At 44.0% G+C, this 23,457-nt stretch overlaps 1 protein-coding gene across 1 annotated transcript in view; it reads left to right on the plus strand.

Annotated features, from left to right (window-relative positions):
* MYRFL (myelin regulatory factor like) overlaps nucleotides 1-23,457 on the plus strand; it is an 82,955-nt gene that overhangs the window by 14,518 nt on the left and 44,980 nt on the right. Inside the window, 6 exon segments of the mRNA XM_025476614.3 lie at nucleotides 1,222-1,372; nucleotides 4,665-4,860; nucleotides 6,854-6,930; nucleotides 8,640-8,750; nucleotides 9,613-9,703; nucleotides 20,102-20,302. Of these exon segments, the coding sequence (XP_025332399.3) occupies nucleotides 1,222-1,372; nucleotides 4,665-4,860; nucleotides 6,854-6,930; nucleotides 8,640-8,750; nucleotides 9,613-9,703; nucleotides 20,102-20,302 (827 nt within the window).

Consider the following 23,457-nt stretch of genomic DNA (forward strand, 5'->3'; position numbering starts at 1 on the left):
GGGGATTAAAAGAGAAACAGAAAACATACCAATAGAATTTACACCAAGATTATCCAAGGGTGAATCACACGGTCTGGAGGCATACTCAAATTAAGACAATTTGCAAGGATTATGCAAAAATAGTAGCTTGCGCCTGTGAAATTGCTGTTATTTTAACATATGAAAATAGCAATTTAGTATTGTCAATACTACATACTTTCGACCCTTTCTGTCACTTTATCTTGGCTTTAGCTTCTGGAAGCGCTTTCACTTGTACTATGGTAGTCTCTCTGCTTGTATAACGTTGCAAGATGGGCAAGACATCTGCTTTAATTTCTGTTTTTGCTGTTGAGGGAAGTAAGACCCTAAGTGAATAAATAGCTCATCTAAGTTCAGAAAGCTAGTGCCACAAGGGACCTGTAACGGATTAGATGTAGTGGTTGCAATGAACAAAAACAAAGAAACAAAGGACAAAATCCCCAAAACCTCAAAGTGCCTTAAGCAAAAAACAAACAAAAAACAAAACTGGAGGATTCCTTGGCTCCTGTAACCCAAGAGTTTAGAATTGGATCCCAGAACTCCAATCACGACATCAGAACTGGGTGCCCTTCATTCTCAACCCTGCCTTCTGCTGTGTGGGCTACGGTCCCAGACAGGCTTTTCCTTCACATACCAAAATGGTGCCAGCAGCTCCTGGGGCTGTGATCTCATGGGTTTAAAGCTCATAGCAAAGAGTCAGCATCTTGGAACCCGTGTCCCCTGAAGGGCTGAGGTCCACTCTGCTTGGATTGGCTTGGGCCATGAGTCTACCTGACGCAGTTATCCATGCAAGTAGTGAATGCTGTACTTTAACTGGTCCAGCCTGGGCCCCCGTACCCTCCTCCGGCTGGGAGTGGACTCCACTGGAACCACGTTGACTGGAAGAGGGGAGATGCTGTGCAGGAAGTAGAGTAGATAGATACTGAGGGCAGAGTTTCCACCAAGTACTCATGATGGCATCATAGAGATCACTGACCCCAAACTGCTCTTGTTACAGATGAGGAAACAAGGCTAGCCACATGTCTCCTGCCTCCCAACACTTGTCACTTTCTACATGGTCACTCTTCCTCATACGCGGCCAGTTCATTTGCTCCATGCAACTGTCTGTTGAGTCCAGGAAAAACAGCCTTGGAAGAAGGATCTAACACTGATTTCTTTTTTTTTTTTTTTTTAATTTTTTTTTTAACACCGATTTCTTTGCAGTGACAAGTAGGAGTCACAGCAGTGAAGTGCAAGACTACGACAGTGAGGGGCTGAACGTGATGCCTGTGGACCAGTGTTCTCCTACTCTGAAGTGGCAGCCATACCAAAGTGTTCCTTGGCACAGTTTATTAAATGGTCATTATGAAAAACTGTAAGTGGTCCAGGACCCCCTGGTGGCGTACTGGAGAGTGAGGGAAGAAAGGCAGTGCTAACTCTCAAGACTAAATCCAAGTATTTGGGCTTTGATGCCACCCCTGATCAAATAGAAGGGGGTCAATGAGAAAGTGTGTCTTACTCCTTATGTTTTGCAGTCCAGCTAATGAGTAGCTGGGGCATGGGCTTCTGGCTTTTTGGAATCCACATTATAATCCCAACTCATTATAATTTACCCACTAAATGATGGAGGGAGAGCAAATCTTTTTGAGATCATATACCCAGTTCAAACTAAAAGCTGGAAAATAGGGATTTCCCGAATCAGTAACATTTAAGCCTGCAGCTGATTTAAAATTCCACAGAATACTGTTTTGGGGGCCACGTTAAATTGCTAGCTGGTGACATCCCCCTCTCCCAATATCTATGTTGTGAATCAGTATGTCAAGCTCATTGTCAATATACACGACGACAACAACAACAACAACAACAAAAACATACACGACAACAATCCTAGCTGGTGGTGGCTTTGTATTTAGAGACTGAAATGAAACCGTACAAAATATCTTTAAACTATAAAAGTTTCATCGTGATCTTATGACATTATAGTTTCAAGAAATAAATGTGGACCTATGTTTTATTGCTCTTAAATATCCTCTGAACCTTCTCTTTATTCCTTAGGGTATAATTTACCTACGTAAATCTTCTAGAATTTTCAAGATTATAAATACCTTCTTGAAAAAACTGAAAAATGTTAATGGCTAAAGAATAGGACTTTCAAGTAATAAATATAATGTGAAATGAGAAACGTTGATCTATAAACTTGAGGGCCTTCCCTGGTATTTCCCAAATTCAAATATAGCTCCTTTAAGAGCAAAACTTATCACTAGGACTTTCATGTCAGAGGAACTCTTAGAAGGAAGAAATCATTTCCTTAAAACAAATTCTAAGGACTTAAACAGACTTTGGGGGTTGGTGTGTTGAATGGGAGGCAGAAAGGAGCAAATTGCTAATTGCATCATTGAAATGTCACAACTTTGTGTCTTTTCCACTGTGTCCAATTAGACGAAGAAAGGAAGGGTCCACTGGTCTTGGTTTTGAGTCTTGGCCTTCATTTGGTTATATTTTGGGGGAGTATTCCATGTGCTATCTTAAATATGACTACTGAGGTCATGAAACCCTTGATCAAGTTTTTGAGGCAACTTACCCTTCTTCTTACTTGGGTAGATTTTTTTTTTTTAAGTTTTGAACAGCCAATCTAAGCTCCACTGATCTGGAAAAAAAGGAGAACATGGATGGTATCAGCTCAAAGGTACAGAGGCAGATTTATCTTGAATGCTTAGACGTAATTCACTTCTCTTAAGTGCAAGAAAAAGACCATGTTAATCTACATTAGACTTCATGTTGTCTTGATTTCACTACTCATATCATTGAGACAGAAAATTGCTTGTCCCAGATTATTTTGTCTAATTTGTCACAAGAATATTGTTTCCTTAAATTACTTAAAAGCAATCCAGTTAGGGGATTGAACATTCATCAAAAACTTTGTCTTCTGAGTGATACTTAAAACCTGTTTTGAAAGAGCTTTTAAAAAGCCAGTTTAGTTGACTTGATGTATAACTTTTGATATCAAGAACAGAATTGCTATTTTTAGGTAAACAGATTTCTATAACCAGAGTTTGGTGTTTAAGATTCAGAATCATCTTCAACTGCATAAGTGTTGTTGGTTGATTCAGTTTCTGCTTCTGACTGTCTTTAAATTTCAGGCTTAAATGTTCCTATCTGAGCTGTAAACCTTACCTGCTTCCTTTGGAGTCTTTGATAGTGAAACATGGAAGATCACAAAAAGATACTTCCTTTTTTTCTCAACCAAGACAGTTCTTATTACCCTCTGCAGTAAAATCTATACAATTTCATTCATCTAGCCGTGAGATGAGTAAATTCGATTAGTTCTAGAAACATGAGTCAATATGAAGTTCCCAGATGGCATAAGACATGTGGTCTTTATCAAATCCTTCACTCAATGAATGTTCTTGGATTTGCTGCTGCGGGCACTCTGATTGCGGAGCCTTTGACGGATCAGCTACTTGGGAGTAATCAATGATCCAGTGACTTGATCCATTGGGAAGGTGCTTAACTTGCAAAGAACATGAACACTTTTTTCCCAAGAGACTCATTCATATTTTCTGTCTCTGGAATTAGAGGAAAATGTAGAAACTCAATGTTGTTCATTATAATGGCAGCCATCCAAATTGAGATCCCAGAAAGCACAGACCCATGAAGCAGCAGAGAGCTAGCAGAGCAGTAAATCTGCCCTTCTGTGCTTCTGGTCCTGGGAAGGAGCTTCTTTCCTGAGGAAAACCCCACATTTAGGAATCTTGACGAATTAAAAATCCTGTTCCATATCTACAACATGTATAGGAAAAACTTACCAAAAAGGTTTCACCTTCTATATTCTGTTCTTTACTCAATAATGTTACACATGTAGGGTGTTTTATTTTTCTTAACATTTAAAGGGATCTAATTAAACCCATGATACACAAAGCACTGATATTGAAAATAATTTGATAGGACAAATAAAGCAAGGGCCTGATTAGCCATCCTGCCACTTCTGTTCCCAGTAGATGTAACCAGTATAGTAGGTTTTCAGTGCCATTACCAGATCAGGAAGGGAAAAAGGAAATGGCCAAACTCTGGTGAAAATAGGTTTGCAATCAGTATTCTTACACTGGCTCTGGTGAATCTAGTTTAAAGCTATTCCTGGTAATTCTGACCAGCCTCCTTTTTCCTTCTGACCACCAGTAGGCTGAAGAGTCACTCATCTGAGGGACTATTTGTGTATGGTGTTGCTGATGACATTTAGAGGCTTATTTTTTAAAGGAGGAAAAAGATGAATTTCATCCCAGATATTTCACAGGTCTGAGTAATGCAGTGACTTCTCAACTCCTAGACTATGCTTTCTGTTGTATGGTAGAGTCCAATTAGAATTCTAGAAAGCACAAAGGGAAAAGGCAGGCTGAGGAGACAGTGTTTCCATTTGGCAAGAATTGTGCTTCTTTCTTGTGAGAAGATAAAATGCTGTGAGAGAACCATCTGTGTTTTGAAATAGCATTTCACTTCCTCAGCAAAAAATCCACAAAATTGATTAAATATAGCAAGGGTCACCTTCCACAATATATTTTCTTGAAATGTTTATACTATTAATATTTTATTTTTTACTATTAATGTACTTAATGAAAGAAGATGTGTAGAAAATGTTTGTTAAATTAGATTCTTGATTCCTCTTTTCATAGACCTGATTTAGGCTATCGAGTTGTCACAGACAAAGGATTTAATTTTTCGCCAGCAGATGAAGCTTTTGTTTGCCAAAAGAAGAACCATTTTCAGATAACCATCCATATCCAAGTTTGGGGAAGTCCAAAATTTGTCAAAACTCAAATGGGCCTAAAGCCAATAGAAATGTTTTACTTGAAAGCTTTTGGGGTTAAGGTAAGTCTTTTATTGAGCTCAATTTAATTAAACCAACATTTATTAAGTGTTCCAGTTATCTGTTGCTGCATAACAAGCTACCCCCCCCCCCCAACTTAGCAACTTAAAATAATGACAATCATCTCTTTGGGTCACAGATGTGCAGGTTGGTTAGGGATTGGCTCTGACAGTTCATATCTCTTCAGGAGTCATCAGCTGGGGCAGCTTAGCTGGGCCTGGATCCAATTTCCAATATAGCTCATTTATATATCTGTCAAGTTTGGGTCTGGCCATTGGCCAGGAGCTCAAATGAGACTGTGGCCGGGAGGCCTTGGCTCTTCTTTACGTGGATAGGTTGTGGGATAGGTTGTGCTTCCTCACAGCATGGTGGATGGGTTCTAAGAATAAATGTTCTAAGACATAGGAAGCGGGAGATGCCAATTTCTTAAGGCTGAAACTGGCTTGGAAAGAGCATCACTTCAAACTACATTTTGATAGTTTTCACTATATAAATCTTGCACATCTTTTACTAACTGTAATGCTTTATTCTTTTTGATTCATAGTTTTCACCTCATTCTCAAATAGGTCTCTGACTTTAAAAAGCCACGGAACCATTAATCTAGTCAATGTCCCCATTTTTTCAGTTTACCAGAGGGGAGACTGGGTCATGGTAAATTTAGACAATTCATCCAAGATAAGTAAATAAGAGAGCTGAGTTTAGAATGCAGGTAGGATGACTTCTGAATGGCCAACAAGGATTTGTTAACTTTTTACCTCAGATCTAGCATTTAGGGCGAGGAGCATCCATTATCTGCATGTTTTATTCTGATTATTAATCTAATTGCAGGCATTGAGTCTCCCAAAATAGGGCTCGACTGCTGCACACATCAGCTGCTCTTGCTCCAAACTGAGTTCTTAAACCAAACCAAACCAAAAGCAAACACAGATTACAAACAAACAACAACAACAAAATATATTTTTCTGTGATTATGGAAGTAACATGAATCCATCGTGAAAATTTTGGAATAGAAAACAATAAAGAAGAGAGAAAATTCTTTCATATTTGGGATCTGCCATTTGGTAGTCTAATTTTTCCCATTATTAAAATTAACCTCATATTGTTAATAGTGTATTACAAAAATAGCGTATGGTACTATTAAAGATCCTGTAAAATATTGTTTCTGAAGATGACATAGTTTCTATTGAATAAATGTACCATATTCCTACCTTATTTTAAGTTTTTCTTATTTTCAATTCTTTATTATTAATAAAACTTCAAAAACATCCATGAATACCTGTCTTCGCATGAGGATACATTCCAGAATAATTTATACATCAAAGGCATGAACATCATTAAAGCTCCTGCTGTATGTTGCCCAACTGCTTTCCAGAAGAATATTATGCTAATACCCACAAGCCATATAGAACAAGGCAGATCTCACCAGACCCTGGCCACTACTCATTCATAGCAAGAGGAGTTTTGTAGCAAGTACTGAAAAGCCATTTTCTGTATTTTATTTAATTTCATTGTTTATTGTTATTTCTTCTTACTAGAATGCTAGCTCTGCGAGGGCTGGGGTTTCTGTTAATTTTGTCCACTGCTCACCTCTAATGCCTTGAGCAATGCCTGGTGCATAGCAGGTGCTTGGCAAGGATCTAGGGAATGAAAGAATGTATCATTTGAGCTGCCTTGCTCCTGTGTTTTGCTCCTGATGTTTTAATTATCTACAAGTCACACTATATTCAGCACCCAGAAAACTCAACTGTCTTCTGTTGCCTTCTGTTTTCATTGTTTAGTTTTACATGTATTCGTTTCTTTTCTCACCAATAGCATACTCCTTAAGGTTGGGGCCATTGTCTTATACATCTTTTCAGTGACTTGTTCCTTCTACTCGGTGCCTATCCTGATGCCTTGGAAAACTTGTAAAGTACTGAAATGTTATTTACTCATGGACTGTTTAAAAAAATAATTTATTTATTCGGCAACTAATTTACTTTCCACTGTTCCACACAGGTAGAAGCCACCAATCAAATAATTGCTATTGAACAATCGCAAGCAGATAGAAGCAAGAAGACTTTCAATCCTGTTAAGTAAGATTTTCTCTTCTGAATTCCTTTGTGAATGTATGGGGGAAAAGACCTATTGCCTAATTTATTTTGTTTATTAAAAATAAATCCTGCTGACCATATGATCTCACTTATATGTGGAATCTAAAAAGATAAACAAATACACCAAAGAAACAGAAACAGACCTATAAATACAGAGGATAAATGGATGGTTGCCAGAGAGGAGGGGTTGGAGCAGGAGTAAAATCAGTGAAGGGGGGTGGGAGGTACAGGCTTCCAGTTATAGAATAAATAAGTCACAGGGATGAAAAGTACAGCATCGGGGATAGAGTCAATGTCATTGGAACAGTGCTGTGTGGTGACAGCTGGGACCTGCACTCACAGCCTAAGTAGAGAGTTGTTGAATCATTATGTCTACACCTGAAACTACTGTAACATTATATGTTGACCATACTTCAATAAAAAAAGTAAATAAATAAAATCACTCCCACTGTAGAAACCACATTAGTAATATATTAATATTATGAATACCTGCTTATTAGCAAAAACAAAGATGGTAAAACGCATTGAAATAATTTCAAACAAATTCTTGTAAAAAGTTCCATTTTGAAGTCATCATTATTAGTTTTTTAAAAGATTTATTTGTACATGAGAGAGAGAGAGAGAGCAGGCATGAGGGGCAGAGGGAGAGGGAGAGAGAATCCCAAGCAGACTCCATGCCGAGAGTGGAGTCCAACACAGGGCTCGATCCCAGGACCCAGAGATCATAACCTGTGCTGAAACCAAGAGTCGGACACTTAACCCCCTATGTCTCTCAGGCGCCCCAAGTCATCATTATTTTAATAACCATTTATAGCATCCTTGCTAACTACGTGGGTTCCTTGACATAGATTATGGTTAGACCTTTCTTTTAATGTCATGCTGTGCTTATTAACAACTCATTTTTTCTTATTTTTTAATGCTATGTTGATAGACTGCCTCGTATGTTCCAAGGTAGACAGCATACAGGACTGGCATGACACAAAGCAATATGACTGTCCAAAAGGAATGTTCATGCTGTGGGCTGACTTGGAGTGGGATTTGCGTTTTGACCGTCTGGCTGGGATGTAGTTGAGACATCTCAGTATTTTGACCATGAGTCAATCCCATCTGGGCTGGAAAGAAGATGATCCTCCTGCCTGGAGGGACCAGGCGGGAGCTCAGCCTGACGCTGAAGCCACATGTCCAAACACAGCCTTGAACTTGCCTGGCACACCTGGTTCTCCCTCGCCGGGGCAGCCTGGGTGTGGTCTCCCTTAGGAGCCGGGCCAGGAGGAGGCCAATATGTGAAGGGGAGGCAAAAACATTCATGAGAAACTTAGGGAAATTGCTTGTCGGGAGGCAAGTGCTCTAGCAACAGCGGCAGAGGTGCAAATGAGATGTCTTCCCACCCCCCCACGGTGGAGTTAAAAGAGCTGATACGTGGAATGGGGAGCACACGGCCCATGAGTCAGAAACTCTGGGCTCGAGCTTCTGCTGAGTGGGCATATGTCACCTTTTAAGAGTGATTCCCCGGCTGCCATTCCTGACCATGTTGTGGAGAGTTTATTAAAAGGCCAGGGCCTGGGGTAGGGTCCCCCGCGGTGTGATGGGGACCGGGGACTGAACGTCCCTGAGAATCTCAGGACCGGTTAGACATGACCAGAGTCCACGTTCTCTCACAGTGTCCCCGTATTTCTGCTCTTTTGTTTTAGAATTGACCTGCCGGCCGACCAGGTCACCAAAGTTACACTGGGCCGGTTGCACTTCAGCGAGACTACGGCAAATAACATGAGGAAGAAGGGAAAGCCAAATCCTGACCAGAGGTACTGGCATCCGCGCATAATGGAAAGACTTGGATCTGAAATTTCACACCGCCTTGAGCTGGCTGGGTGACCTTGATGCGTAACTTCCCCCATTCTGCGAAATGGGGACAACGTTTATATCCTTCTCCAGTAGGGCTGTCCGGGACTTCTAGATGAGATACTGTAGATGAACTGCGTAGCCCAGCGTAGAACCCATTTCGGGGACTCAGATGATGGCTAATAATCATGATGAAAATAACCATTGTTTTACTTTAGATTCAGGGGAGAACTCTTGTCTGTAAGGGTGAGAGGATCTGTCCAGTTTGCAGAGGAAGGTGGTGAGGCTTAAAGCCAAAGCTTCTCTCATAGGGATAGTTTTATTTTGACTTTCAGGAAACGATCCCATCTTAGGAATGCCTCATCCGTGTTACATACGAAGCAGTCATTGGAATAATGATGAAACCTGCACTGGGGGTGATTGGAGGGGAGGAGGGCCCAGGTCTTTGACCAAAGTCATGACTGCAGGGTAGACAGTTGGAGCTGGCCAAGAGCAGGTGGGGTGGGAAGGATCCGCGGTGGCCCTACTGGGACAGCTAACGCAGCCTGGCTGGCTCTGGGCAAAGGGACCTGTCCCGTGGCCACTTGTCTTGAGGCCTGCAGAACGGCTCACCTCGGAACAAGCGGAGGGTGGGCCCAGAACCATACCAAGGGGATCAGCTGCTCTCCCTCCCACAGCAGGGGCAACTTGGAGCAGAATAGAAAATCTTTCAATGCACACACCCATCTAGGTGGATTCCCCATTGGTTGACAAGGGTTGGGGGGTGTTTGATGGCTCAGCTCATGTCTCTGTTTCCTGGTGTGTTGATGGCTGGTTTTGAATCAGATACTTCATGTTGGTGGTCGGACTATATGCTGCGAACGGAGACCAGTTCTATCTATTGTCTGCCCACGTCTCTGAAAGGATCATTGTGAGGGTAAGGTTCAGTTCCTGTGCTCTCCTGGGTCCCACCTGCTTTTCTCCTCGCAAGTAGAATTTGCATTTCCCCTGGCATGCTGGGCATGTGCTGTTTCGCAACTGATGAGGATAGTAATAGCAGGTGTTATCATTTTAGGTTTCACATAATGGTTCCCAACCAGGAGAATTTTGTCCCCTGCTCCCCGCCCCCTAAAGGTCGTCTGGCAATGTTTGGGTTGTCACAACTGGGGGATGCTACTGGCCTCTAGGGGTACAGGCTGGGGGTGCGGTTCGGTCCCTTGAATGGACAAGATAGGCCCCCGCAGCAAAGAATGACCCCTTCCACCATGTCAGCAGTGCTCCCGTTGAGACGCTCTGGTTAAGCCCTTGAGAAACTCCATTCCAGGCACTGGGCCTGATAAGTCATGTACAACGTCACTTCACCTCGTGGCACCTTTACATCACCTTCTTCACATGCAGAGGAGCCGAGGCTCAGGAGGGCAAGAAATTCATCATCTTGCATAGTTTGCAAAAGGGGAGCTCGGGTTACAACCTCCCAGAGCCCATGGGGTGGGGAAAGTAGTAAGAGTGACCGGTGCCCCAAGGAACCCCTGGGCCCCTGCCTATCAACAGCGATGGTTCCGCACGTTCTGCTGAATGACTGATCGGTCACAGCTGTGGATGTGAAGCTTGGCAGCTGCGAAGGCCCAGAGCTGTTGGCAGCTGGAGCTGCAGCTGTGTGAGGCCAGGCTGGCCACCACAGACAATACCAGGGCCATCAGATAACAGGTCACCACGGGCCCGGCAGCGGGAGGAGCTGGGCTGTGACACGGGGAGGACATGTAAGGGCCAGGAGAAACCGTTCGGTAAGGGCCTGCCCACGTATGTGGCTGTTGCTCCTGGGCCTGGGGGCAAGATCTGCCCATCTGGGGACACGAATCTCCTTTCTTACGCTCAGCTATTCTGAAACAAAGGGTGCTCTGTGTAAATTCTTTTAATCAATTAAAAATAATAAGCCACTTCTACGTGGAAATCCTTAAACCGCATCTCAAAATTTCAATGGAAGTGAAGTAACGATGGAAATAAGGTAAAACATTTGGGTTTAGATGTCCCAGGTCAGGCCTAGCCTGTGTCCCTGCGCAGTTCTGTGGGGCTTGATCTAACCTGTGGCAAACAAGGGAGGGAAGGCAGGGGAAGGGGGGGCCTCTTCCACGGCCAGGGGCCAAGGGCAGGGGTTCTCCATCTCCCGGCAGGGTTTCACGGGGTCCTGACGATGCCGTCTGCATTGCTTTGCTGCACTGACGAATGAGATCTGAAGTGAAGTCTGCAAACCTGGGGCTCTCATTCTTTCTGGGTTTTCCTAAGGAGGAATAAAGACAGACAATGCTGTTCTTTTCGGAGCTGGCAGAGGTCAGACGTTATGCAAGGGCTGCTCTGAGCTGGGAGGCTCATGCTTGAGTCACCTGCAGACCTTGAATACTTTACCTGGTGTCCGGTTCCCCCATTTCCTGCTGGCAGCTGTGTCCTCTGGCTCCTGCGGAGTCCACACAGCAGCTGCAGGAGAGAGCGCTCTCCTGTCTAATACTCCGTTACCAGAACCCGGGAACTGGTGCCTCCTCCTACCCAAAACTCAGTGATAATTTAACTCATGATCACTTTGAAAAGTTGAGTGTCTCTGCAATTCACATTCGGTACAAATACTAAAAACCATTAAATTATGCTTAATATAGATTGGTTGTCATATTTCTCACTAAACTTTTATTTGTAGTACGTGATTGTATTCCAGATTTGATTGCTTTCTTCTAGCTGTAAGTTTCGGTGAAAGAGAACGCCCTATTCTAGAAGTGCGCTGGGTAGTACAAGGCTTACTCTAGTAATAATGAGACAGAGGAGAATGGTAATAGTACAAACCATTCTCCCCCCCGCCCCCAAACTAGAAATATCTTACTGATACTATTTTGTTCTAACTCCAAATGCAGAAGTGAAAATGAATGTCCTTTTGAATCTATTTAATTGTTTAATGTTTAAGCCAACCGAGGATGGGACACCTGGGTGGTTCAGCGGTTGAGCATCTGCCTTTGGCCCAGGATGTGATCCTGGGGTCCTGGGATCGAGTCCCTCATCAGGCTCCCTGCATGGAGCCTGCTTCTCCCTCTGCCTGTGTCTCTGCCTCTCTCTGTGTCTCTCAGGAGTGAATGAAATCTTTAAACAAAATAAATAAATAAATAAATAAATAAATAAATAAATAAATAAATAAACCAACCAGGGGAAAAAAAAACAAACAAACGCTGAACTTCAGAAGTGGTGATGTTGGGTGAATCTGTGAGTTTTTGACTTGTTCACAGAACACATTACCTATAGGATTGAATGGTTAGCCTTGAATGGTTAGACCTATGGTCAGACCAAGTGTAGACCAGCTCGCATCCTCCAAAAAAGCCAGGTGTGCCCTCTCAGGCCATGTCCTGGGTGCGTTGGTTTGAGCTGCGGGATAATGAGAGTAAAATTTGACAACTGAACATGTTTTAGGAGCAGACTCCATTATACGGAGAACTGCAAAGTACATTGAGCAGGTTCATTTGCTTCATTCATTCATTCATTCATTCATTCATTCATTCATTCAATTCAATCTGTTCATTTTGAGGCCGAAGAATCGTTCTTCCCAAGAGCAGAGATTAATACAAGGACGCACGTGAGAGGCATGGACTAGACGAGGTTTAGGCCTCCGGGGGCTTCAGGAGACCGAGCCCGTCAGATTTCTCCTTAGAGAGAGAACGGTGGGCAAGAACCCAGTAAGGGCTCATCTGGCTTGTCAACCAGCCTCCTGTAGTGTAAATTGCCCAATTTCATGGAAATTAAGGTTTACTCCGAAGACAGATTTATTTCCCAGGTCTTCTGTTTTTGGGGAGCACTCTGCCATGGGGTTCCTTCAGATTCTCCTGGTTAATGACTAGGTTTTCATTCAGCTCCCCTTTCCTTCTAAAACACGTAATTAAACCTGGTTTGGAGTGCTGCGTGGTAAGCAGGAGGGATGGTTACTTTTGTCTGCCTTTCAAAGACACGCCGGGGTTTCCTAGTTCTGAAAACGAATACATTATTCCAGTTTCTTTTCCAGAAGAATAAAAAAGCATATGTCTCCCCGAAATGCCTCTTTACCGCCCCGCAAACTGTTCCGTCCTCAGATGAGAGACCAACAAACAAGGGCAGGGAAAACAAACGAAATAATGCAGCTGTAAGGATGGTTGAGGGCGCCTGGTGGCTCCGTTGGTTGAACGTCTGCCTTGGGCTCAGGTCATGATCCCGGGGTCCCGGGATCGAGTCCTGCGTCGGGCTCCCTGCTCAGCGAGGAGTCTGCTTCTCCTCCCCCTCCCCCGCTTGTGCTCTTTCTCTCTCTTGCTCGCTTTCTCTTGTTCTCTCTCTCTCTCTCTCTCTCAAATAAATAAATAAAATCTTAAAGAAAAAAAAAAAGGATGATGAGGGGTGGGTGTAAGAGCAGAGCCATGTAAGGGTCCACTCCCTTTCCTCCCCAACACATACACGCACGCACACACACACGCACGCACGCACACGCACACCCGACTTCTGGAGTTCACATGAATTTTTGCTTACCCAAAGGAATCAGTATGTGGAGCAAATGTCCATTCCACCCTGTGGGTGGAATTCACGTGTGGGAATACACATAGGGCATTGAATTAAAGCAAGTCTTTGGGGATCCCTGGGTGGCTCAGCGGTTGAGCGCCTGCCTTCGGCTCAGGTTGTGACCCTGGGGTCCCAGAATCGAATCCCACGTTGGGCTCCCTGCATGGAGCCTGCTTCTCCCTCTGCCTGTGTCTCTACCTCTCTCTGTGTGTCTCTCATGAATAAATAAATAAAATCTTAAAAAAAAAGAAAGACATTTCCAGGAGATGCCGATGTTGCTGACCTTCAGATCACATCTTGAGTAGCATCTCTAGGCCCATTTTCCACAGCCCTTTCGAAAGGAACAAAAATTTATTTGTTATGAACTGCCTTTCTCAACTCAGGCTTTCCTATCATGCTCTCTGGCTGCTGCTTTTGAAGCCCAAATGATGGTAAAGCAGAGAAATTCCAGCTTTCCCTTCCAAACTTAGGGTGGCCTCAAAGGACTATTAATTGCTGTGTCCTAATCCGAGCACCTGCAGAGGGCACCATTTACATTTATTCGGTGAGTGGAGCTCCCTCAGAATCAGGCAACTGTGCAGTGTGTTGCTGAGGAGAGCCGATTAAATGATTACAGGCGTATTTCGGAGACGGTGCAGGTTCAGTTCCAGGCCACCGCGGTAAAGTGAGTCAAATGAAGATTTTGGTTTCCCGGTGCACATGAAAGTTAGGTTTACACTCTACCATAGTCGACTAAGTGAATCAGAGCATTATGTCTTCAAAAACAATGTACATACCTTCATCAAAACCTATATATATAGGGGATCCCCGGGGGGCTCAGTGGTTTAGCGCCTGCCTTCAGCTCAGGGCATGATCCTGGGGTCCCGGGATCGAGTCCCGCGTTGGGCTCCCTGCATGGAGCCTGCTTCTCCCTCTGCCTGTGTCTCTGCCTCTCTCTCTCTCTCTGTGTCCCTCATGAATAAATAAATAAAATCTTTTAATAAAAAGATTTATATATTTTAATATATTATATATATATTTTTTCTAAAAAATGCTAGCAGTAATCTGAACTTTCAGAGAATAATACAATCTTTCAGAGAGGGTGGAAGGTCCTGTGTCAGTGTTAGTGGCTGCTAGCAGATAAGGGGGTGGTTGCTGAGGGTTGGGGTGGCTGTGGCAATATCTTAAAATAAGACAAGAGTGAAGTTTGCCCCATTGGTGGACTCTTCCTTTTAGAAATGGTTTCTTTTTTAGTGTGAGATGCTGTTTGTTAGCATTTTACCCACAGTAGAACTTCTTCCAAATTTGGGAGTCAATCCTCTGAACCCCTGATAGTGTTTTATCAACTAATTTTATGTAATATTCCAAATCCTTTGCTGTCTCTGCCACAGTCTTCACAGGATCTTTAACAGGAGTAGATTCCATCTCAACCACTTTTTTTGCTCATCCATGGAAGTTTTATTGTAAGATTTCAACAATTTGGTCTCATCTTTAGGCTCCACTTCTGGTTCTAGTTCTCCCCCTATTTCCACCTCATCTGCAGTTTCTTCCCTCTGCCAAAGCCTTGAACTCCTCAAAGTCATCCAGGAGGGTTGGAATCAACTTCTTCCAAATTCCTGTTAATGTGGATATTCCTACCTTTTTCCGTGAATCAGGAATATTCTTAATGACATCTAGATTGGTGAATCCTTTACAGCTTTTCAACTTACTTTGCCCAGATCCATCAGAGACATCACTATCTTTGGCAGCTATAGCCTTATGAAACACATTTCTTTCTTTTTTTTTTTAAGATTTTATTTATTCATTCATGAGAGATACAGAGCGAGAGAGAGAGAGAGGCAGAGACACAGGCAGAGGGAGAAGCAGGCCCCATGCAGGGAGCCCAATGTGAGACTCGATCCCGGGTCTCCAGGATCAGGCCCTGGGCTGAAGGCGGCGCTAAACCGCTGAGCCACCCGGGCTTCCCTGAAACACATTTCTTAAATAAGAAGACCTGAAAGTCAAAATAACTCCTTGATCCATGGCCATAGAGTGGATGTTGTGTTAGCAGCATGAGAACAACATTGCACATCTCCATCAGAGCTCTTGGGTGACCAGTACGTTATCAATGAGGATATATATATACTTAGATGTAAGATACTTTTTTTATTTTATTTATTTTTTATTTTATTGTTTTACTTTTTTTATTTTAAAGTTTTATTTGAGAGAGAGAGAGAGCAAGTGAGTGGGCCGGGGGGTGGGAGGGGCAGGTGCTCAGAGGGAAAAGCAGAGAGAGAATGTCAAGCAGACTCTCCGCTGGGTGTGAAGCTCAGTCTCACAACCCTGAGATCCTGTCCTGAGCCAAAATCAAGAGTCATATACTTAACTGACCGAGCCACCCAGGTGCCCTGAGCAGTTGTATTTTGAGAGGAATCTTCTTTTCTGAGTGGTGAGTCTCAAGAGTGGGCTTAAAATATTGAGTAAACCATGTTGTAAACCGATAGGCTGTCATCTAGGTCTTGTTCCATTTACAGAGCACGGGCAAAGTAGATGTAGCATAAACTCATAAGGGCCGGAGGCTTTTCAGAAAGGTCAAGGAGCATGGGCTTCAACTTAGACTCAGCCTGTCCTTTGATGCTTTGAAGCCAGGCACTGACTTCTCTCTAGGTATGAAAGTTCTAGATGGCCTCTTCTTCCAACAGAAGGCTGTTTCATCTACATTAAAAATCTGTCGTTTCGGGGCACCTGGGGGGCTCAGTCTGGTAAGCATCTGACTCTGGATTTTGGCTCAGGTCATGATCTCTGTCTCTCTCTTTCTCTCTTGCTCTCATTCTCTCAAATACATAAAATCCTTTAAAACGTCTGCTGTTTAGTGTAGTCACCTTCAAGAATGATCTAGAGTTTCTGGACAACTTGGGGCAGCTTCTATTAGCTCTTCGCCTTGTGCTTTTGTGTTACACATATAGCTTCTTTCCTTAAAGCTCAGGAACCACCCTCTGCTAGCTTCAGACTGTCCTTCTGCAGCTTCCTCACCCCTCTCAGCCTTCATGGAATGGAGGAGAACTAGGCTCTTGCTCCAGATAAGGCTCTGGCTTAAGGAAACGTTGTAGTTGGTTTGATCTTCTGTCTAGACCACTCGAACTTTCTCCGCATAGGGCTGTGTCACTTTCCTATCATCTGTGTGTTCGCTGGAGCAGCACTTACAATGTCTTTTGTCTTTTTCACAACTTGGCTGTCTGGCACAAGAGGCCCAGCTTTCCGCCCTTTCTCGGCTTTCAACATGCCTTCCTCCCTAAACTTATTCATTTCTCGCATTTGATTTAAAGTGAGAAACATGCATCTCTTCTTTTCACTTCAATACATAGATGCCATTGTAGGGTTATGAATTGGACTAATTTTAGTGTTATTGGTCTCAAGGAATAGTGAGGCCTGAGGGCAGGAGGAGAGGTGAGGAAAGGGCTGGTTGGTGGAGCAGTGAGAATAATACACGTAACATTTATTAATGAAATTTTGCCGTCTTATGTGGGCATGCTGTGGCTCTCCAAAGTATGATAGTATCATCAAAGATCATTGATCACTGACTACCATAGCAAATGTAAAAATAATGAAAACATTTGAAATATTGTTAGAATTACCAAGTTGTGGCAGAGACGTGAAATGAGCAGTGGCATCAGCAGTTGATGGTGCAGACAGACTTGCTTGATGCAGGGTTGCTACAAACCTTCAGTTTGTAAAAAAAAAATTAAAAAATAGAAAAAAATGTGCTCTCTATGAAGTGCAATAAAGCAAAACTCAGTGAAAAGAAGTATTCCTTTATAGGTAGGACAGTAGTTGCTGTGCACAGCGGTGTGTTAAGGCTAATTTGAGACTATTCATCCTCATTTTTGCCAAGTATTCATATATATGTGATTTGATTAAATTCCCACAACACTGTGAGAGAGGTAAAGACGTCATTATTCTCTTTATTCTTCAAAGAGAAAAAGCTGGTACAGAAAGGTTAAATGATTGCCCCGAGATCACACAGCCAGCTTGTATCATAACACAGACTGAGATGTTCAGGTGTTCCCTAAATATGTGGGGCTGTGGAATAAATAGTTAAAGTATTTTATTCACTATTCATTCACTTATTTATTCACTTATTCATTCATTTATTTATTCACTAATTCATTTGGGGGTTTGATATCAGTGAACCACTATTGGACCACATGGGAACACAACGTCATAATTCCGGAACGAGATAGTACATTACAGTTTGCTTTGAACTATTAAGATCGCGGATAACAGAGAAGGGCATTTCCCATTACTGATGAGGACAGCCTGTCCATAGGTCTATATATTTAGAAAATTGCAGATCTGTGGCCCTTTCCAAAATGACCTGAATGTATTTTAGGGATCTGAGTTTTCATCTGATGAAAGCTAAGTGAGATTTCAAAAAAATCCAAAAATCCAAAAAATAAAATCTACTTATATCTGCTGTTCCAACACGATATCAAGTTTATGATAATAAGTATCTCAAAGCTCTTTAAGAAAAAAATCCATCACTGTCTTTTATTTCCTTGAAGTGGCTCATTATGTTTAGATAGAGCAAAATGCATCAACATTTATCTGGTATACCTTTGGATTTAGTTGATTACTCGCTATAAAAGGATTTGAGTCAAAGCCAGTTTGCTATTCACAGCCGAGGGGGCTCTAGGGATCTTGTGGCAAAGCACTTTGTTTAAGTGAATTCACTCAAAATAATGTTCAAAGTTGTTACTTTCTATTCTTTTACTGCTTTTGTCTCTCAAATGGCAATGGTTGAGTCTTCTGAGCAGCTCAGGGTTCAAACAGGTGAGAATGAAAAATTTGAAGACACCTAAGAATTCTTTCACTGAACCCAAGCTAAACTTTGTGTGTGTGTGTTTTTTTTTTAAAGATGTTATTTGTTTATTCATGACAGACACAGAAAGAGAGAGAGGCAGAGTCGCAGGCAGAGGGAGAAGCAGGCTCCATGCAGGGAACCCGACGTGGTACTCGATCCCAGGTCTCCAGGATCACGCCCCGGGCTGAAGGTGGTGCTAAACCGCTGGGCCATTGGGGCTGCCCAACTCTGTGGGCTTTTAAAAAATTATTATTATTTTAAAATTGGTAGCACATCCTTAGGGTAAAAATATCCAAACAATACCAAGAGCATGTAGGTTGAGCAGTGAATCTCCTTCCCAGCCCAATTTCTACATCTCCCAGTTCCTGTCCTTAAAGAAAATGTTGTAATTGGTGTCTTGATTATTTTCCAGAGATAATCTATGTATATTCAGGTCCTGAATCCTGAGTGTCTCCCACACGGCCCAGAAAAGCAAAGTGAAGACATTGCATCAGTGTCGACTTTTTAGATGATCAGTGCCTGAACTTGTGACAACCTGCCTCAAATGCACAAAAATCACATTTAAAAGAATAGGTCACAATTTTAAAAACAAATTATTTTTATTGTGAGGATATGGAGGGATTCAGAGATTCCTACTTAAAGAAATATATTCAACAGCCGTAGGGATCCCTGGGTGGCGCAGTGGTTTAGCGCCTGCCTTTGGCCCAGGGCGCGATCCTGGAGACCCGGGATCAAATCCCATGTCGGGCTCCCGGTGCATGGAGCCTGCTTCTCCCTCTGCCTGTGTCTCTGTCTCTGTCTCTCTCTCTCTCTCTCTGTGACTATCACAAATAAATAAAAAAATTTAAAAAAAAAAACCAAACAGCCGTAGTAGGTGGGGAGAAGGGAAGGCAGTCGAGTGAAAAATTCTTCAGCAAAGAATTTTCTTGAATAGTAAAATCTCCAGAATGTTGTCTGGTCTCATCATTTCACTTGGATACTCTTTGAAGACTACATTCAGCCAGGGTTATTTTTTTTTTTTTACATTTATTTATTTATTTGAGAGAGAGAATGTGAGCATGAGCAGGACTGGGGGGTGGGTGGGAGGAGAGGGGCAGCAGGAGAGGGAGAAGCAGACTCCCCGACAAGCAGGGAGCACAATGTGAGGCTCCATCCCAGGACCCCGGGATCATGACCTGAGCCAAAGGCAGACGCTTAACCGACTGAGCCACCCAGGTGCCTCCGGCCAGACTTACTTCTAATAGGAAAAGTTAGAATCTTTATTTAATCACTAAAAGAAGTATAAGTCCAGCTCCAGAATTTATTAGCTTCGTGGCCTTGGGCGATATATTTATCCTTTCAGAGTCTTCTGGATATCTATAAAATGAGGACAGCAGTACGCGTCCGTCGTGCAGAACGGTGGTGCGGCCCAGCGCACATCGAGCGTAGCTCCTGTAACTCCTCCTGCAGTGTCACCTGTGTTTAGGGAGTGGTTGGGGTGAACCAAATACATTTGTCCTGTTGTTTGCTTGCCCATTGCATATGAAATCATAAATACTAAAGCGTTTTGAAACTTTTATAAAAGGGCTAGCTAAATGCAAAGTAGTTTTATTTACCCGGACTTTCATAAACGTATAATAACTTCTAATGTAAGGTGCTGGTGTGAAATCCTTATTCTTATTTTCCCAGAAAAGAAGGTCATATTTGAGTTTCCTTCTTCCTTATCATCTGCTCAACGTAAGCGACACATTCTAATTCCTGGATAGTCGCAGTCGAGCTGGGACGTCCCAAACCATGACATGCTGAGCTCTGGCTCTGCTGGGGCCACAGTTATTTGGATACGTCGGAATGTCCCATCCAACAGAGGACTCTCGCCTGAAAGACTTAGATGCCATTCCGTGTTCCTTAGCCCTGAGGAATAAAGCAACCATCGACTCCAGCTGCTCTAACTTTAGTTGTAACGTACTTACATATTTCTTCCAGGCCTCTAACCCTGGTCAGTTTGAAAATGACAGTGATGCACTATGGCAGCGAGGACAAGTTCCCGAATCTGCTGTTTGTCATAGTCGAGTGGGAATAAATACAGATGCACCTGATGAAGCCCTGGTTGTCTGCGGCAACGTGAAAGTGATGGGGACCATTATGCATCCCTCGGACAGCCGGGCAAAGCAGAACATCCAGGAGGTGAGCGCGGGGTGGGCCTTGGGCGCCCCCTCTGACACCTGAGTCAGGTGTGCTGGGTGCCCCTGGACGCCGACACGCCTTGCAAAGGGTCCCTGTCCACGTCTCCTGTTGGGGCCAGACACACACAGTGCGTGACAATTGTGGGTGTTGGAGCCGACAGGCCTGTCTGCTGAGTCTGAGCTACTTCCTACCCGAGAGAGCGGATCTACCTGACGGGAGCCGTGGGCAGGGACAGCACAGCCCTGGCTTCACAAGCAGGAAGCCTTCGAGTCACTGTCCACGGGCCCTTGCCCTTCCTTCCACGCATTGTCAGCTGCTGGGCTTGCCCTTTCCTTCCCACGCCCTAGTGTCCCCCTCCCTGTTCATCTTCCAAGCACGGTCCAGGCCAGTTCCTGCCCGTAGTTCTGCTGAGCCTCCCAGCCTCTCGCTCCTGGAGTCCTGGAGCCCTGCCTGCCGCCGCCTTCCCCACTCATCATCTTTCTCTGAGGCACAGTTGGAGGTGCCCCTCCTCCCCTTCTTCCCTCCACCAGGTCAGTCTCATGGCCTAAGGCTCCAGGCCAAGACCTTCTCCTATCTCTGGAGAGACGGTTGCCGAGTGGAAATCAGAACTCAGGCCTGGACGTCAGGAGGTGCTTCTCCACTTTGGGCTCGCCCCTGCAACGCGGCCCTGGATAGCACAGCTCCACCCGAACCCGCTGCCCTCTCGAGAGGGTGCAAATAGTGCCTCTCTGATTGGTCCTACCAAGTCTTTCTTACTTTTAACCCATTGGGATAAGAATCATCTTGGGAAGTCACAAGTGCCCTGGAGACCTAAGAGATTGGGATAAAGATGCTGGTTCCTTAGCCAGAACGCTCTAGTGTTCTCCGTCCTCGCCCTCCCATCGCTTAATTCTGTTTCCCACTCACCGCTTCTACCCCGACCCCGTCCTCTCATTCACTGGCTTCTCCTACACGCATCTTCGAGGCTGGGGCAGGATTGTGTTTTTGAACCCCCTTTCCTTAGTCTTTTTTAGCTCAAAGGAGACATAATCTGTAAATCATTGGCCATCCTTCCAGACTGCATTCCTTTCCCAGTGCAAATCTGCACTGGTTTTTCTAAACGGGCCAAGGAATGTCCTCCTTTGCTGAGTGGATTCCAAAGAATGGCTGTAATTGTAGACTTTTATACTGATTGCAAAGCCGTGGTTCGTGTTAGGAGAGCTGTGACCTACTGCCGGATGGGAACTCTTGGGGCTACAAAGTTCTCACGTACATTTCCCGATCCCAGTCCTAGATATGGTGCTTTTGACTTTCAGAGAAAGATAAAGTGTCTGCGTTTCGGATCACACCGACTCAAACTTATTTTTGCTATTGGCTGTTCAATTCCCTACTAGATCTTATCCAAATGCAAATGGAAGATGGTAAGTCGGGAGAGTCCTCCACAACCCCTCCTGCTACCACCAGGCTACCACCCAGAATTCGCCTACCAAACGTCTTGGTTTGAAGAAAACATATTGTCTTAAAATAACAAGCTTCCCTAGAACTTCTCAAATCTCTTCTAGGCAGCCTTCTCGTATAAATAAAATGTCACCCCAATCCAGGCTCTCACTGTGGAATTCCTGTATCCTCTTCCTGCCTGTGGCCACACGATGGGCTAAGGAGAAGCCCAATTTCTGGTGGAAGGCCAGAGTTTTAGTTTTGATTCCGGCAACCACTGGCCCAGGAACCTTGGCACAGGGATGTTCTGTGCCTCTGTATTCTCCTGTGAACAGGGAAAGCTCATATTCAATTCACTGGTGTTAAATGTGTCTTTTCAGCTCACATACGTGAAGCATTCTTTAGCTTTAGCATTATTTATCTGTATAAAAATGAAAATTCTATGTGATTCATTTATTAAATTATTTCATATTAATATGTTTGTTCTTAATAGGTCTATCCACCTTTATGAAATAGGGGTTTCTAGAAATCTTATCCCGGAGGCTGCTTTTAGGCAAACAGGCTCGAGTGATGGAATGCCGAAAGGGCCCAGAACACTCTCCTCTCCCCTAGGCTGAGTATGGACAGGCCCGGCAGGCTACACACTTCAAAATACCCTAACTGACCAATGGGCCTCTTACAACCAGGCACAGTTACCAGAAAAGGGAAGATTCCATATGTCCCCGTACCTCCTCACCTTCCTCCTTTAAATACAGCCCCTCCCGCTGTCTCCTGGCAGACAGCCTCTCCCTCCCCGCCCTGTTGGCCGCTCCCAATGAAGGATTCAGTAGACTTCTACATCGTTTGTTCTGCTTTGGGTGAATCCGTTCACACTGCTCATGCTGCCGGCTTCCTACTCAATTGAATCAACCCCACACTTGGGTCACCCCATCAGTAGAGTCATCACACTTATCAGTTCTGTTCACTATTACAGACAAGGGAGATGAGGGTGATGATGACAGGGTTGAGAGACACGTGAACTTCATCTTCACCTCCCTTGACTCAGTTTTTCCAACTCTTAAAAATAGCCATTGCACCCTGGTTGACCTGATTACAAGCATGGGACTGGAGGCAGTTTCTCGTTCTTTAAGGATGCATGGTCACCAGAGCTGGCTTCCGGATGGGCTGTTGCAGGACAGTGGCAAAGCACGTTGCCCAGTACTGTGATGGGGGGAAATGAATAGAAGTCGCCGCCTCGCCCTGGCTCTGTGCCTCCTCACTCAGGGCAATGGAGCTGGTTTTGTGGGTATTAAGCCCATGAGCACCCTGCATAGAGGCCTGGTGGAGGCCTCTGTGCCCATCTGGACACATATCTGCCACCCAGAGACCATAAAGCAGGTGTGATTGAAGCCAGCATCGTGGAAGCACTGGGAAAATGAGGTGGGCCTTGGTGAGGAGCGGCCTCCCTTACCCAGACGCCGTGTTCACTGACGTGACTACAGACCGTAGAAGGAAATGCAGCTCTTACGGTGGAAACAGCGAAATCAGGGTAGAAACGATGTGCTGAGAAACAAAGGAGCATGAAAAAACGGTAAGGTCGAGGCAAACAAAGTGAGGCGGTTGAAAGTTGAACACATCAGTCAGATTCTGTGATGAAGGCTGCAAACAAGGCCGCAAAGGATTCAAAACTAAAAGCCAGGATAGCAATCAGCCAAGATGAATTGCTCGAAGATCGATTTCCCCAACCACATCAGCAGCGT

This window comes from Canis lupus, chromosome 10 (assembly GCF_003254725.2).
Source record: "Canis lupus dingo isolate Sandy chromosome 10, ASM325472v2, whole genome shotgun sequence".
NCBI classification, from domain to species: Eukaryota; Metazoa; Chordata; class Mammalia; order Carnivora; family Canidae; genus Canis; species Canis lupus.